Source organism: Poecilia reticulata, linkage group LG6, assembly GCF_000633615.1.
Source record: "Poecilia reticulata strain Guanapo linkage group LG6, Guppy_female_1.0+MT, whole genome shotgun sequence".
NCBI classification, from domain to species: domain Eukaryota; kingdom Metazoa; phylum Chordata; class Actinopteri; order Cyprinodontiformes; family Poeciliidae; genus Poecilia; species Poecilia reticulata.
The window spans coordinates 5,000,864-5,015,290 of NC_024336.1; the positions used below are offsets into that span (position 1 = coordinate 5,000,864).

At 39.9% G+C, this 14,427-nt stretch overlaps 1 protein-coding gene across 7 annotated transcripts in view; it reads right to left on the minus strand.

The window, feature by feature from the left end:
- Positions 1 to 14,427, minus strand: part of ripor1 (RHO family interacting cell polarization regulator 1) — a 70,309-nt gene that overhangs the window by 14,189 nt on the left and 41,693 nt on the right. For 5 of the 7 annotated variants that reach the window (XM_008410931.2, XM_008410933.2, XM_008410930.2 and 2 more), the window contains exons 4-16: positions 12,996 to 13,074; positions 12,878 to 12,901; positions 12,714 to 12,767; positions 10,023 to 10,172; positions 9,828 to 9,891; positions 9,135 to 9,178; positions 6,997 to 7,122; positions 6,728 to 6,876; positions 6,483 to 6,591; positions 5,808 to 5,921; positions 5,215 to 5,337; positions 3,452 to 3,603; positions 2,680 to 3,319 (exon numbers count right to left, since the gene is read on the minus strand). In XM_008410931.2, coding sequence (XP_008409153.1) covers positions 2,680 to 3,319; positions 3,452 to 3,603; positions 5,215 to 5,337; positions 5,808 to 5,921; positions 6,483 to 6,591; positions 6,728 to 6,876; positions 6,997 to 7,122; positions 9,135 to 9,178; positions 9,828 to 9,891; positions 10,023 to 10,172; positions 12,714 to 12,767; positions 12,878 to 12,901; positions 12,996 to 13,074 — 1,828 coding nt within the window. The remainder of the gene's footprint in view (positions 1 to 2,679; positions 3,320 to 3,451; positions 3,604 to 5,214; positions 5,338 to 5,807; positions 5,922 to 6,482; positions 6,592 to 6,727; positions 6,877 to 6,996; positions 7,123 to 9,134; positions 9,179 to 9,827; positions 9,892 to 10,022; positions 10,173 to 12,713; positions 12,768 to 12,877; positions 12,902 to 12,995; positions 13,075 to 14,427) is intronic. The other 2 variants (XM_008410935.2, XM_008410936.2) reach the window with 2 other exon arrangements.

Genomic DNA, 14,427 nt, shown 5'->3' on the forward strand with positions numbered 1-14,427 from the left:
ATGGATGGATGGATGGATGGATGGATGGATGGATGGATGGATGGATGGATGGATGGATGGATGGATGGATGGATGGATGGATGGATGGATGGATGAATGGATGGATGGATGGATGGATGGTATATTTGTATAGTGTATAAATCTATATATAATGCTATATTGCATGCTAATCTAACCGCTCTACTGAGGATGCCATCTCCACTGCTCTTCATCTGAGCCTGGCACACCTGGAAAATAGAAACACCCATGTACAGATGCTTTTTTTGGACTTCAGCTCAGCATTCAATACGATCATCCCCTAGGACTTGGTATGCAAACTGGTCCCCCTGGGCTTCAACTACTCCACTGTGCAACTGGCTGCTGAACTTCCTCACGGACAGAACTCAGTCTGTCCATGTGGGTAATAACACCTCCAATATCATTTCTTTAAACACTGGCTCCCCACAGAGCTTTGTCTTGAGCCCCCTGCTGTTTACCCTGATGACCCACGACTGTCGTTCCAGGTTTAACACCAACCACATCATGAAATATGCAGATGACACAATAATTATGGGACTTATTCAGGATGACAATGAAGTGAACTACAGAAAAGAGGTACAACATCTTGTGGACTGGTGCAGAATAAACAACCTGCTCCTAAACATCAACAAAACAAAAGAGATCATTGTCGACTTCAGGAGGTCTTGACCCAACCACACACCACCTTAGTCTAAGAATAAGTCTAAGTCTAATATTTGCTTGATGACTTTAATGGTGGCATTTGACAAAATATAATGTCTATTGATGGCTTCATAATTGATTACCATGTTTTTTATGGTGTAAAGCACTTTGGACCGCCTTGTTGCTGAAATGTGCCATACAAATAAACCTGACTGAACAGTAGAATTCATTATATGTATTGCCCTGAAAAACTGATAAAATTTCTCTGCAACAACAACTATAAATTGCTTGTGTGGCAACATTTCAGCTACTCTATACTCCAGACCACTCTGTTATTCAAAATTGCAATTTCTACTCAAATGTGAACTAAACATTTTAAGATGAAGGATTTTGTTCTATTTATAAAACCCCAAATGTATCATTTTGAATACTAGTGTTTTCAGCACCTCAGCATTAAAATGTCACCACATGGACAATTCAAACTTGGACTGAAATAAGTTACTGTACAATGATTACAGATTTTTCTAAATAAAATGTTTCAATTGTGCTGCAAAAATATTTGGTCTCAACATCTCCTGAGTTTGTATTGTTAAAAATAACTATTGACTTTTTTTGTAAATCAATGCCCAACTCAGACATGGCAGTGGTTTAAAACATTATTGTCAGTTCAGCTGCTCTAAATTTTGAGTTGGAATTGTTTTGAAATTGTAACAAACTGTTGTGAATCCAGTACTTAAGTTTTAACCACCACAGTGGATCATGGTGGCATTGACATCTGTAGTCATGAAGATACTGGAGGGACTGGACCTCTTCCATCTTAAAACTATCATCGCCCTCCTTCTTGACCCTTTGCAGTTCACCTACAGAGCCAGCAGGTCTGCAGACGATGCTATCACTTTCGCCTCTCATTTCATTTTCGCAATATCTGGCCAGATCTGCTCCAAGTCAAGCTCAGCTCAGTGTTCCCTGACTCCATCTGCAGGTGGATCACCAACTTCCTGTCGGATTGGAGGCAGTACATGCAGGTGGGGAAGGACGTCTCAGAGACTCGGTTCCCCTCAGAGCTGTGCACTTTCACCTCTGCTCTGTATACCAACTGCTGCACCTCCAGCCATCAGTCTGTGGAACAGATCAAGTTTGCAGAAACACCACCCTTATCAGGCTTTTCTTGGACAGAGAAAAGCCAGCTCAAAGTCTTCTGGACATTGAGCTCCAGGGTGTATGCTCTATAGTGCATACACTCTATAGTGCATGGTGGCCTGGTGCAGCAGTGACAACCTGGAGCTCAGTGTCCAGAAGACTTTGAGCTCAATGGACCTTTCCATCTCCATTGTGAACTCCTTCTGCTCCAGTTCTGATTATCAGCTCCCACCAGAACAGCTAGTGGGTTCTGCTCAGCTTCCACCATAACTTCAATGGGAGCAATAAAAAGGTCCCAGTAAAAAAAGAAATGAATAAAATGAAAGCGCATTTTAAATTGTAATTTAGTGAGTTATGACTGCTGCGACAGACTGGCAACCTGTCCAGGGTGACCTCGCCTCTCGCCCGGAACGTTAGCTGGAGATGGGCACCAGCAACCCTCCCGACCCCACTAAGGGACAAGGGTGAAAGAAAATGGATGGATGGATGGATGGATGGATGGATGGATGGATGGATGGATGGATGGATGGATGGATGGATGGATGGATGNGGATGGATGGATGGATGGATGGATGGATGGATGGATGGATGGATGGATGGATGGATGGATGGATGGATGGATGGATGGATGGATGGATGGATGGAGTTATGACCAATCCTGCTCGCCATCAGGGAGTCTGTTCTATTTCTTTATTCATTTTTTTCCTTTTAAACCTTTTAGCAAGAAACCAAGAAGACTTGAGCAGTAAAAGTCATGTGTAGATTTTTAAATAAAGGGAAGCGTAATTAGATGAAAAAACAGGACTTTTTGCTGCATACAGTTCTCAGCTACAGTATCCTATTCATCTCTACAGACATGTTCAAGTTTTCCATGCTTACCTTCAGAGTTACCTGCAGGAGCCTTAGGTTTTGTTCAAGTGTTTGCAACTCAGGAAACTGTCCTCTATAATCATCCAGAGAGGAAAGAAGAATTTCCAGGGCATCCTCCAGCTCACTGTCCACCACACTGTCACTCCCTCCAGGTAACCAGCTTGCTCCCACATATGGCCTGTCCTCTTCAACTAGCACTTTTTGAGCTCTGTAGGTCCCATTTCTGCTGGTTGAGGATGGGTTTGTGTACTCTAAGTCAGGATAAAATCTGTTTAGCTCATCCCTGTCAGCCTGGGGAAAAAAGGATTCTTCATGTGGACGAATGAGTGGGTCAGGAATGGGACTGACATCTGGGATTTCCTCTACAACACAGAGGCTTGGTGGAATGTCAGTGTGCATGAGGGAGGGGCTTGCTGGCTCAGATCTTCTACAGGGGATCTCTATGTCATTTATAGAGATCCCAGACATCAGAGAGGTTATATCTCCTGAATCACCAACTGATGAATCCACAAACCCATCGGTGCTACTCTCACTGATGTGACTCAGAGAGCGAGCGTAAGACTGCCCATGTCCTGGGTTGGGGCTGATGGTTCCCACCAAATCCAGCTCCTCAAGAAGGCCATTCGTTACTGGTTCCTCTTCCATCATTCTGCAAAGTAGTTACTATGTCAGTTTTTATTATTATTCAAAGATCACATCACATTACCTAAATGACTGTTTTATGTAAGTTCAAGTAATAAACATACTAACAATCAACAACAAAGAAAAACACCAAACATGCCTTGGGTTGTCGGCTACATATGGGAATTGGATGCTGGAAGCCTTTAAAGTGGAACTGCCATTGGGAATGTCAGTTGGAGGAGGAGAATAGTGAACCCCGGGCTGTGGAGATGAAAAGGATGCAGGTTTGATTCCTGAGGTCCTTAACACACCCTGGAGCAACAAACAGACATGTGGTTACTAGTCAAATGTCAATATCAGTTCTTCATAGAAATGGGCTGTTGGCCAGAATTGGTCCTGTGGGATACCAGCCAGTCGGAAACTTTTTCTGGTCAGTGAACACATAACTAAATGGCAGAACTTAACAATTATACTCTACAGTGCAAACACCCTCGCTAAGTTAGCAATTTTCACTATTAGAGAGCTGTTTAAATAATTCAGAGGAATCACAGAAACGTAAGAAGCTATTCTAAAAGAACCAGTAGGCTATTATCTGATAATTGTCTGCTATTTATTTAGATGGGACGAGAGTAAGAGAGAGCAAGACCTCCAGCAGCTAGCAGGAAGGCTAAATAGATTACAGTAAAGTAGATAGGCTTCTGGCTATAGTGGCAACATATTGGGAATCTTAGAGTTAAGAAGCTGAACTCTACACTGTAAAAAAAAACAGCCTCAATTTACGGTAAAAAACTGGCAGCTATGGTTGCCAGAATTTTACCGTCTTTGTACGGTTAAATTCTGGCAACCAAAACTGCCAGTTTTTTACCGTGTTTTCAAAATACGGTAAAATACTGGCAACCAAAACCAGCARCCGTATTTTGGAAATGCAGTATTTTTATTATTACTTATTGATGTTTACAATAAGTAATAAATAATAGTACTTATCACTAATGTAATACAGCTTTGTAGCCTATCAATCAATCAATCAATCAATCAATCAATCAATCAATCAATCAATCAATCAATCAATCAATCAATCAATCAATCAATCAATCAATCAATCAATCAAATTTTATTTGTATAGCACATTTCAGCAGCAGGGCATTTCAAAGTGCTTTACATCATTAAACACAAAAACAGAGCCATGCAACATTGAATAAACAATCAAATACATTAAATTTCCTGCCGAGTCAAAGTTCTGCCCTTCGAATCGGAAGAAGAAAAAAAACAAAAAAATACCCGGGGGCTCCAACCTGCACACCTTTTCAAAAATGGGGGGGACTCTGCCTAACACAATAGTTATTTGTTTTATTAGGATCTTGAGTTGTCTTTGTCTTTGTTCATATTTTTTCATAAAATTTTCATTATTTCCTCAATTCCTCTGCCACTCTGCATTTGAGTCCTTTATAATTAAGACACCATGACAATTTTTCCCTTTGTTATTAAGTAAGATTGAAACATCTCTCCTTCTAATAGAAATAACTAATAACTTATTAGGCAGGAAAGTTAGGAAAATATAAGCTGTACGTCTGTATTCTGGCATTACAGTTCTTAAAATAAGCCAAATTCAGCTAAAACCACCATCAACAGGTCAAAGCTCCAGATAAACCAGAGATTAGCAATCTGCATGCCTTAAATCTGATTGGTTCTTTGGTATTTCTTCCTGCTTTTCTCGATTACAGTTAGTTTTGTCATAGAAAACAAAATTAAAATAGTGCAGTACATTTCACTATGTTACAAAGCAACTTTTAAACCAATCAAAACTAAATTAATTAATGATAATAATGAATTCTTTAGTAAAAGAAATGTTAAAACTAACACTGCTGTGAAAGCTAACCACAATCATGACCTGGAAAACTTCAATTAAAATCTTTGGTGTGTTACCGTGAGAGGTGGAGAGCTGGTTTCCACCGGCACAGACGACTGACGGCCAGAGGAGTCATCAGATGAGTCTGAGGTTGACCAGGGTGGCTCTTGTACGTCCCCATCTGGGCTGTCATCAGGAATCTGAAAGAGAAGAACAGAGTTGGAAAGCTGGTCTGATGTGTGCAGCTTCATCTGTATGGCTGGACTGAGTAGTTCTGCAGAGATGGAGCACATGTCCTCACCTTTATCAACCAGCTAATACTAGGTTTATATTTCTGTTTAAATTCTTCTTGTCGCTTACAATCCTCTCAATGTTCAGGCACAATTGTTCAGTAAAAATATCTTCATTCATTGGAGATCATTTTTATTTTTGTTTTTGTTGACTCAGTGTTATATGTAACAAGCAGCCCTAAGTACTTTGAATGGCCTTGTTGCTGAAAATGTGCTATATAAATAAAATTACCTTACCTTACCTCTGGAGCTGGATGTCCTATCCATTTGTCATCTCTACATAAAGTGCTGAACAATCATAACTGCAGTTATTGGCAGTTTCAGTCTATACTACAAGGCTACTAGTATCTGCTCTGAGGGTGGGCTTTCTAAGGACTTACTGCACTGAGTGTTTCTGGTGAATTGTCCCGACAGGGACAGCTCTGGGTAAGTGTTCCCCTGAAGATGTCCATGAGAGGCCAGTGCTGCTGCCTTGGTGGACAGCGTGACAGAGACTGCACATCCAAGAGGCAGCAGATGGAGCAAAGAGTGTTGGAACAGTTAGGAGTCAGCTGCTCTTTACTCACAGCAACTTCTGTCTGAAACATGAAGTCTTACTTCTGCTGGCAAAAATGATTTAACTAACAATCATGTTGATGCTCCTTTAACCTATTTAAAGCAGCAGTATTATGTATTTTCCAGCCACATAGCAAATTTTTTTATATCCAAATCAAGTAACTATGTTACCTTCAGTTGTTATAAAAATGTTGAATATATCAGATGTATTCAGCATTTTTGTCTAATTAAACATCTTGGAATTGGGCCTGTCTCTTTGAGAAACTCTGCTCTTTCTGAAACTCCACCTTCAGGAAGTCATCACAACATGGCTCTGCTATCAACGSTTTAGCAAGTTTGTCTAGATGAAATGAGGACCAAAACCAAACCAAATAGAGATTTAAGCCCCAGGATGTTGTTAAAATGTTGTTTTCATTATGACGCTTCTTAATCATAATTTTCTATAAACTGTTGCAGACAATATTTTGAGAGTAACGATTTTAAAAAAGGGAAAAACCTACAGGGAAGGGTTGACTGCGTATGGGCGGTGTCCCTGGTTGTCTCAGGATGTTTGATGAAACTGTTGGTGTTTTGTTGACAAGAGCGGCCTGGTCATCTTTATCAAATGGACTGAGGAGAACATTGTGAGAATTAGAGAGACAAACAAAACACATAAAACCAAGAAGACGACCTTGTTAAAGAGATTAATAACTGAATCAAATGAATTACCGAATACATCAGTAGTTTTTTCACTTTTTCAACTTACTTCCAGGTGACTTCAAGGCTAAGTTTAAGAGTGCCAAGATCATTTATATCCACAGCTACCACCTGGGTGAGTGGAGCAAACAGGTCTTTCATTTCACAGGAAACATTCCCTACGACCACGTGATTGGCTAAGCTCTTCAGTTCTGTCACCTAGGAAACAAAAGAGATGATTCAGGGTTAATCATTCAGGTCTAGATGTAGATACTGTAAGACTAGAGCAGCTAATTCCACTGCTGCCCAGAGTTGCAACATTAATTTCTGGTCACCAACCTTCACAGAGAGGAACTCGTTAATGAGAGGGAGAAACACCGTCTCTTCACTGTCCCACACCTGCTTGGCGTTGATTTCTATCCTTCCCCGTAGTTTCCAGCGCTGTCGGCCATACTTCATAAAGATCTAAAGGCACACACAGAAACATTCCATATGTCACATAAAAGCAGACTTTATTTTAGCTAGTCACCYTTTTTTATTTTTAAGACTTTCCTTTTTGATTAAGTTTATAGTTAAACTGGTTTAAATTATCCTGAGCTCTCTTTGTAGTTATGCTGTTATAGGCTTATGTTTATATCCAGATCTTTCTACCATTAACTTTGAGCTATCATAGAAAGTTCTCCTGACCCTTGAGATGTTTTTTACTCTTTGTCTCCCTTTAGTGGAACAAGGTAGCTGGTTATCCTGAGCCTGGTTCTGGTGCTGTTTTTTTCTCACCACTGTTGCTCCAAGCTTGCTCTAATTTTATAGCAAACTRAACTCTTTTTACTGACTAGCTTTTTATGAAAGAATGTATTGTCATCCGATTGGATGGGATCAAATTGTGAAAACTGAATTTGAACTTAACTATTTTAAGTAGAATTATAGTGGGATTTCTTGGTCTTTATTGGACTGCAGATGGGCTTGGATTGTTTTGTCCTGTAAAGTTACTCCAGTTATTCATTAACTGAATAAAACAAAACTTAATGTTTTTTCCTGTCATTCAGTCAAATGGTTTTATGTTTCCTTAAACACTTGCTACATCTGGGAAAACATAAAAACTAATTTATACCCACAACAGATATAACAGAAGAAATATAAACAAGGCAGAGCTGATGTTCTGATGAAATGACAAACCTTGGATGAATTGTTTCAAAGCATTGTAAAGAGGTTCCCATTATTTCAGAAGTGGAATCCAGATCATGTACATATCTCTAAACTGGTCTAAAAACCCCAAACAGAAACCAAACCAAAAGCATTCAGTGTCTTCCACGTTTACACACCCAATGGAAGTATTAAGGCTGGGTTGGTGGAAATGAAGAGAAATTCTATGTGTCTCAGGGTCATGTGACTGCACTGATTATAATGTCAGCTGAAACGCATGTCAGGAAACGATGCTGGCCTCATGTCAGTAAGGTCAGACAGCCCTGCAGAGCTGGATGCAGTGACTCCATCCTCTCCTGTAGCAGACCGGCTCCAGGACCTGCTCCATCAACTCTGGGCCAAGTTGACTTACTGTGAAAGGTTGGACTGCTGGCTGGTCAACGTGGTGCAGGTGGTCCAAAGGTCCATATGCTGTCTTTGGATGTGTTTTTTCTTCTTAACATACTGTTCCAAGGTGCTGTTTCAGGTGTGGTTAGACACACTGATGCAGGCAGTGACATCACACTGTGGCATCAGGATCTCCTCAGCCACTCCTAGAGGCTAACACCTCCTGCCACAGCGCTTAGAGAAGCAGCTCTCATGTTTAGCCAGTGGTGCTGCCATACAGCAGTCAGCCATAATGTAGCACAGACGAGACTCACTGYTGGACTTGAGATGAAGCTATTTGTCGTCAGCCACTATGAAGATTTTTACAAGCACACGTAGTCTCCATGTGATGTCTACTTTGAACTGTTCCTTTGGCTTAAATGTAATATTGGTGAATAAATCTGTACATATAAAGAAGAACCTAAAACATGTTTTCTAATTCTATTCTATCTGCATGTAAGCGATATCATGTCAACTACAGAATAAATGTGTGTAAAGAATGTGTGCACATTTTCTGATTAAACTCAAAAAACAGCAGTAACCCTAAAGAACCAAGCTGTTTACCACCTGCCCTGTTCACAATGCAGAGCTAAAGGAAAATTATTTCCGTGTACAGGAAAACCACCCATTATGACTCAGCAGGAACAACACTAGGCAGACTTCCAACAACAGTAAGTTTCCAGAAACAGTCAATGAATTTTGGCTTMATCTAAAACAAAAACGTCCACACTGCTGGTCCTTCCTTAAAAGCTCGGCAAAATAAATCCTTTCCTACACTCCTAAAACATTACCAGCTAAAATCAGAGAAATATTTTTTTTCCTTGCAGTGATATAGCTATTACTCTCTTTATCTTCCCCAGTTTAAACATTAAGTTACTTAGCTGAAACAGACAAAGGTGCAGACTAACCTCATACTGATCCCCTGCACACAACCTGGCAAATCCTGCAAGACCTGAAAAGCAAGAAGACATAGAACTTGAAAGAAATTCCTAAAACCCAAAGCACATCTATGAATTATGGTCATCATTAAAAAAAGAATATCACCTGAAGATTTCTACACAAACTCTGTGAGCCCCAACCACACACCCAAAGTCATTAAATAGCATTCATCTGAATGAATGAAAGCACAGCCATTCGGGCCACTTCAGGCTTCTGCAATGCCTTCATCAGTAATAAGCATTCTAGTAACTCATATAGCAGAGGTGCATGTATGTGGCATATACGTTTTCCTATTGTTGTGATGCTCTTGACGTAAAGGATTTTGACATGTTTAAGAAGATCTGGCTTAGCTGGATCTCAAAGTTCATATGCTACAGCAGGGCTGCTCAAGTCCAGCCCTGGAGAGCTATCGTCCTGCAACTGTTAGATGCATCCTTACTCCATCAGACAGGATCAGCTCTGAACAGGTCTGGTAATGAGACATTCATTTAATTCAGATGTGTTGGAGCAGGGAAGCATCTGAAAGCTGCAGGATGGTTGCTCTGGAGGATCCGTGTACTACAGTATCAGATCTGCAGGAAGGTCATGTTGCAGTGTTATTTACCTGAGTGGACCAGAGAAATGAAGGTAGGTATGCAACAGGGTGGTGAAGATTTTATTACCTTTCAATCTGATGTGGAATTCTCCAAGCTGGTTCTCAAAGTCATTTTCCATCACACACATAATCTGCAGAGAGAATGCATAATCTATTCACTTCTGCACTATTTGAACAGTACAACTTCTACCTTTAAAGTATCATCATTGATAATATAGGTCATATCTGACTCCTCACGTGCAATAAACTCAGTTTATCTTACCTCTGTGCATTCCTTGTATCCTTTAGARGCCTCTCCCAGGCTTTCCTTAGCCTCCTTGCTTCCTGGGTTGGCTGTGTATGCCTTCATTATTTTGTGGGCTCCATCTCTCAGTTTCCTGTGCAGGCAGTAGGTTTCATAAAACTCCTCAACCTGAGAAGAGAATACCCAAATCTCAGAAGAGAAGCTCTGTTCTAGCAGAAACATTAACAATTAAGAGGCTTTGGAGAGCAAGACATTCATTCAGTGTTGCTCATTTTGGGAATTTATAACTGGCAGAACCGTGTGTATATAGACATGTGATCACAAATAAAAGATACATTTAGTATCTAATCACACATGAGAACATTTTTTGGCAATGTGCAAGAGGACCAGCCAAGAAAAGAGATGATGAGTTAAAAAAACAGGTTTCATATAAGGACTCCAGATGCATTAGCAGACATACTGCCACTGTGACCAGAATGTGCCTATATCAGGAAGACACGCATGTGATAGTGTAAACTTTGGGRAGAGAGTGTATTTGCCAGAACCCTATAAACAGGGTGCTGTCCAATGATTGGGGGGGACTTCACTGTGATTGGGCCAAGACTTAGCCTGCAATATTGTAATAAAGCTTTGCTGTTCAACCAAAGTCTGCAGCATGGAGTCTTTTTCCTGCAACATCATCACACCATCATCAAGAGGAGCCTGACCAGAAAAAAACCACACTCAGCATTTGTAAGACATGATCTAAAAGGGAAACACTATAATTTCAACTCATGATGACAAATGATGCAATGTTACAAGAAAAAACTTATAGATTCACTGACAAAACCAGTTACCCAAATTAAAGGAATAGATCTATAGAGATGGGAGAACCACATTGCTGGTTCTGTTGGACCTCAGTGCAGCTTTCGACACTGTTGACCACAACATTTTACTGAATCGACTGGAGAGTTGGGTCGGACTCTCTGGTCTAGTGCRCAACTGGTTTGAATCTTACATAAAGAACAGATATTTATTTGTTTCAATTGGAAACTTCTCATCAAAGAGGTCAAAGGTCACATGTGGGGAGCCCCAAGGTTCAATCCTAGGACCCCTTCTCTTCAATATCTATATGCTCCCACTGGCTCAGGTTATAACAGAAAATAAGATCAGCTACCATAACTATGCAAATGATACACAGCTCTACATCACGATGTCACCAGGTGACTCTGAACCCTTGCAGTCATTGAATAGATGCTTAGAACAGATCAATGTGTGGATGTGCCWAAACTTTCTCCAGCTGAACAGAAACAAAACTGATGTTATTATTTCTGGACCTAAAGAGGAGCGATCTAGAGTCAATGCACAGCTTCAGTTATTACAACTAAAAACCAGCRATCAGCCCGAAACCTGGGAGTGGTGATGACCTCTGACCTGAACCTTCAGAACCACATTAAGACAGTCACAAAGTCGGCCTTCTACCACCTGAAGAACATCTCTAGGATTAGAGGACTTATGTCTCAATGAGATCTAGAGAAACTCATCCATGTGTTTATCTTTACTTGCACTGATTACTGCAACAGCATCTTCACAGGTCTGATTAAGAAATCAATCAAACAGCTGCAGCTGATCCAGAACTGCTCACGTTCTCACTAAAACCAGGAAGATAGGGCACATAACACCAGTTTTAAAGTCCCTTCACTGRCTCCCTGTAGCTCAGAGAATAGACTTTAAAATACTGATGTTAGTTTATAAATCACTGAACCAAAGGACCACAATACATTAAARATCTGCTGTTGTTCTACCAACCTTCCATACCCCTCAGATCTTCTGGTTCTGGTTCTGCTCTGCATCCCCAGAACCAGAACCAAACGAGGAGAAGCAGCATTCAGCTTCTATGCACCACAAATTTGGAACAAACTTCCAGAAAACTGTAAAACAGCTGAAACACTGGGTGCCTTTAAATCTCAACTTAAAACCCACCTGTTTAGAGTTGTATTTGAAACGTAATCAATTATGAATTTAATGATGGCACTTGATTTAATGTAATGTTTTAATTGTTGATTCTATGTTACATGACTTTGTGTTTGTTATGACGTAAAGCACTTTGAAATGCCTTGCTGGTAAAATGTGCTATACAAATAAAATTTGATTGATTGATTGACTGAGACACATTTGGTCCACCAAAGACCAGTGATGACAATTTGTGACTGTCACAGCTGGAAGAACTGTCATAGAAATGTCCTTTATTTTATTTCCCCTTTTACTATTAGGCTGTTTGACTGCAGACATGCAGCTGAATGTCACAGTGTCTCCTGTATGAGACAAAAGTGACACTGATGCTTATTTGGTCTAATGCAAGGCCTCCTATGTGTCTGCAAAGCTTCAACTGCAGGCTGAATCGTTTCTGTCCCCATCACCGATCTCCATTCAGACCCAATCACATTCAAACTTCTTCTAGGTGCTTGGTGAAGAAGCATGCTTGTCAGTAAATACCATTGACTGACAAAATGGTATTAACTTAATACCACATAAATTAATAGGTGGTATTAATTTACCACCTATTATCTGTGCTTCTGGTTAGTGTGCAACAGTAGACTAGCCAGAAGCATTTAGTTTAACATTTTGTTCCAWCTATAACACCTTCAAAAGGAGCTTTAATCTGAGACTAATCAGACTGGATTAACAAAGAGAATCTGATCAACAAAGGATGGGTTTTGTGGCTCTTACCTTACTGAGATGAAACTCCAGCTTTGTGATGTACCGTTCAATCACCTTAACTTGCTGTCAGGGACAAAGCAAAGGAAAATTCCTACCACTTCACTGACTGAACCATTTTATCACCATATTACACAATGGAGTTTAGAAACGGGAAGAAAATATTGTTAGCTCACCTTGTCTAATTCATAAAGGAAACCCTAAAGAAAAGAATAAAACATCCAGTCATCAGAGTTGTATTTAAAGACATGAAGAGTGAATTGTCAGTTTGTGTGCAGAATGATCAGAACATACCAGTCTGGAGTTTCTCTTAGACTCTCTAATCTGTTTGTTGATGTTTTCCAAATCCATTTGGTAAACATACAGGTAAGACCTTTAACACACACAATCCATCAGAATGAAAATAAACTCTAGTACAGAAAAGTTTATTGAAATGTACTTGGTGTTTAATTTGATGGGAACAAGCCTAATGAAAATCAGCTGATTGGCACCCCTGTGAAAACATAGAGCCTTTATTGCAGCTGATAATCTCACTGAAAATGTTAAAGTAATCCAAATTCTGACTTAAAAGCATTTACTCTGTGGGAAGAAAATCTCAAGATGTAACTGTTTTCTTTTTTTTTTTTTTTTTTACAAAACTCTCTGCGACAAATATTGGTATCTTTGATGTTAGTACTTTGTTCAACCCCTTTTCCCAATAAGTCAAACTCCTGACTCCTCCCTGTTTCTCTGTCCTCCAGCTCCCACATTCAGCTCAGTCATTTCTCTGTTGATTTAATGATGTTCTGGATAATTGTGCTGCTGAGGAACTGCTTGATGAAGAGACATATTAAGGTTTCTAAAAGAGTTTTATTTAAAATGTTCTGGTTTTTCAAAAGGTTTAATTCAGACATTCTAACAAGGTTCATGTGGCTTTTGGAGCAGCGACAGGCCCGCAGCATCACAGATACTCTCTCATGCTGAATAGTGGGAACGGCAAAGCCATCCAACGTCTTTGTTTACAAAAAGATCAATCTTGTGATGGAAAAACAGAAAAGGTTGTTTGTGGTAATCACTCTTTTAAACAAGTTCACATTCAGATAGAATGTAATAGTTGCTATGGAGACTTTGGTTAAAGTCCTACTCTCTGTGTGTCGCAGTCASAGAAGTTTAGATTCTTATCTAGGCTCACAGTTTGTGGCTAAAAGAAATGTGTGTGTGACATCATATAGAGCAGTGGTTCTTAACCTTTTTTGAGGTACCGAACCCACCAGTTTCATATGCACATTTACTGAACCCTTCTGTAGTGACAAATAAAATATRATTTCCCCCTCTGCCACCCCAAATTCAAGACATAGATCACTAATTCTTCTTAAAAGGTAGAGTGTCTGAGAACAGTTCCTCAAATATAGTCATTGTTTTCAGGACAGTTGAGCTGACTGTCCAGGAACGACCCAAGGTATTTAAAATTCACCACAGTTTCAACAGGTTGGCCATCAAGAGAAACTGGAACCACTTTAAGGTCTTGTTTAGATCATTTAATTAGCTCTGCATTCTTAAGAGGATAACAAATTAATAATAAAAATAAAGACTTTGCGATATTCTGCTTTGTAATTATATTAGTTGTGTTACTACCCCCACGCCACTATAGTAGCAACCCCAAAAAGTTGCGACTAAGGAGTAGTACACCGAAAGCTACAGAATAAACCATAGACATAATATAAGAGTAGACCCCGCATTGGCTGCT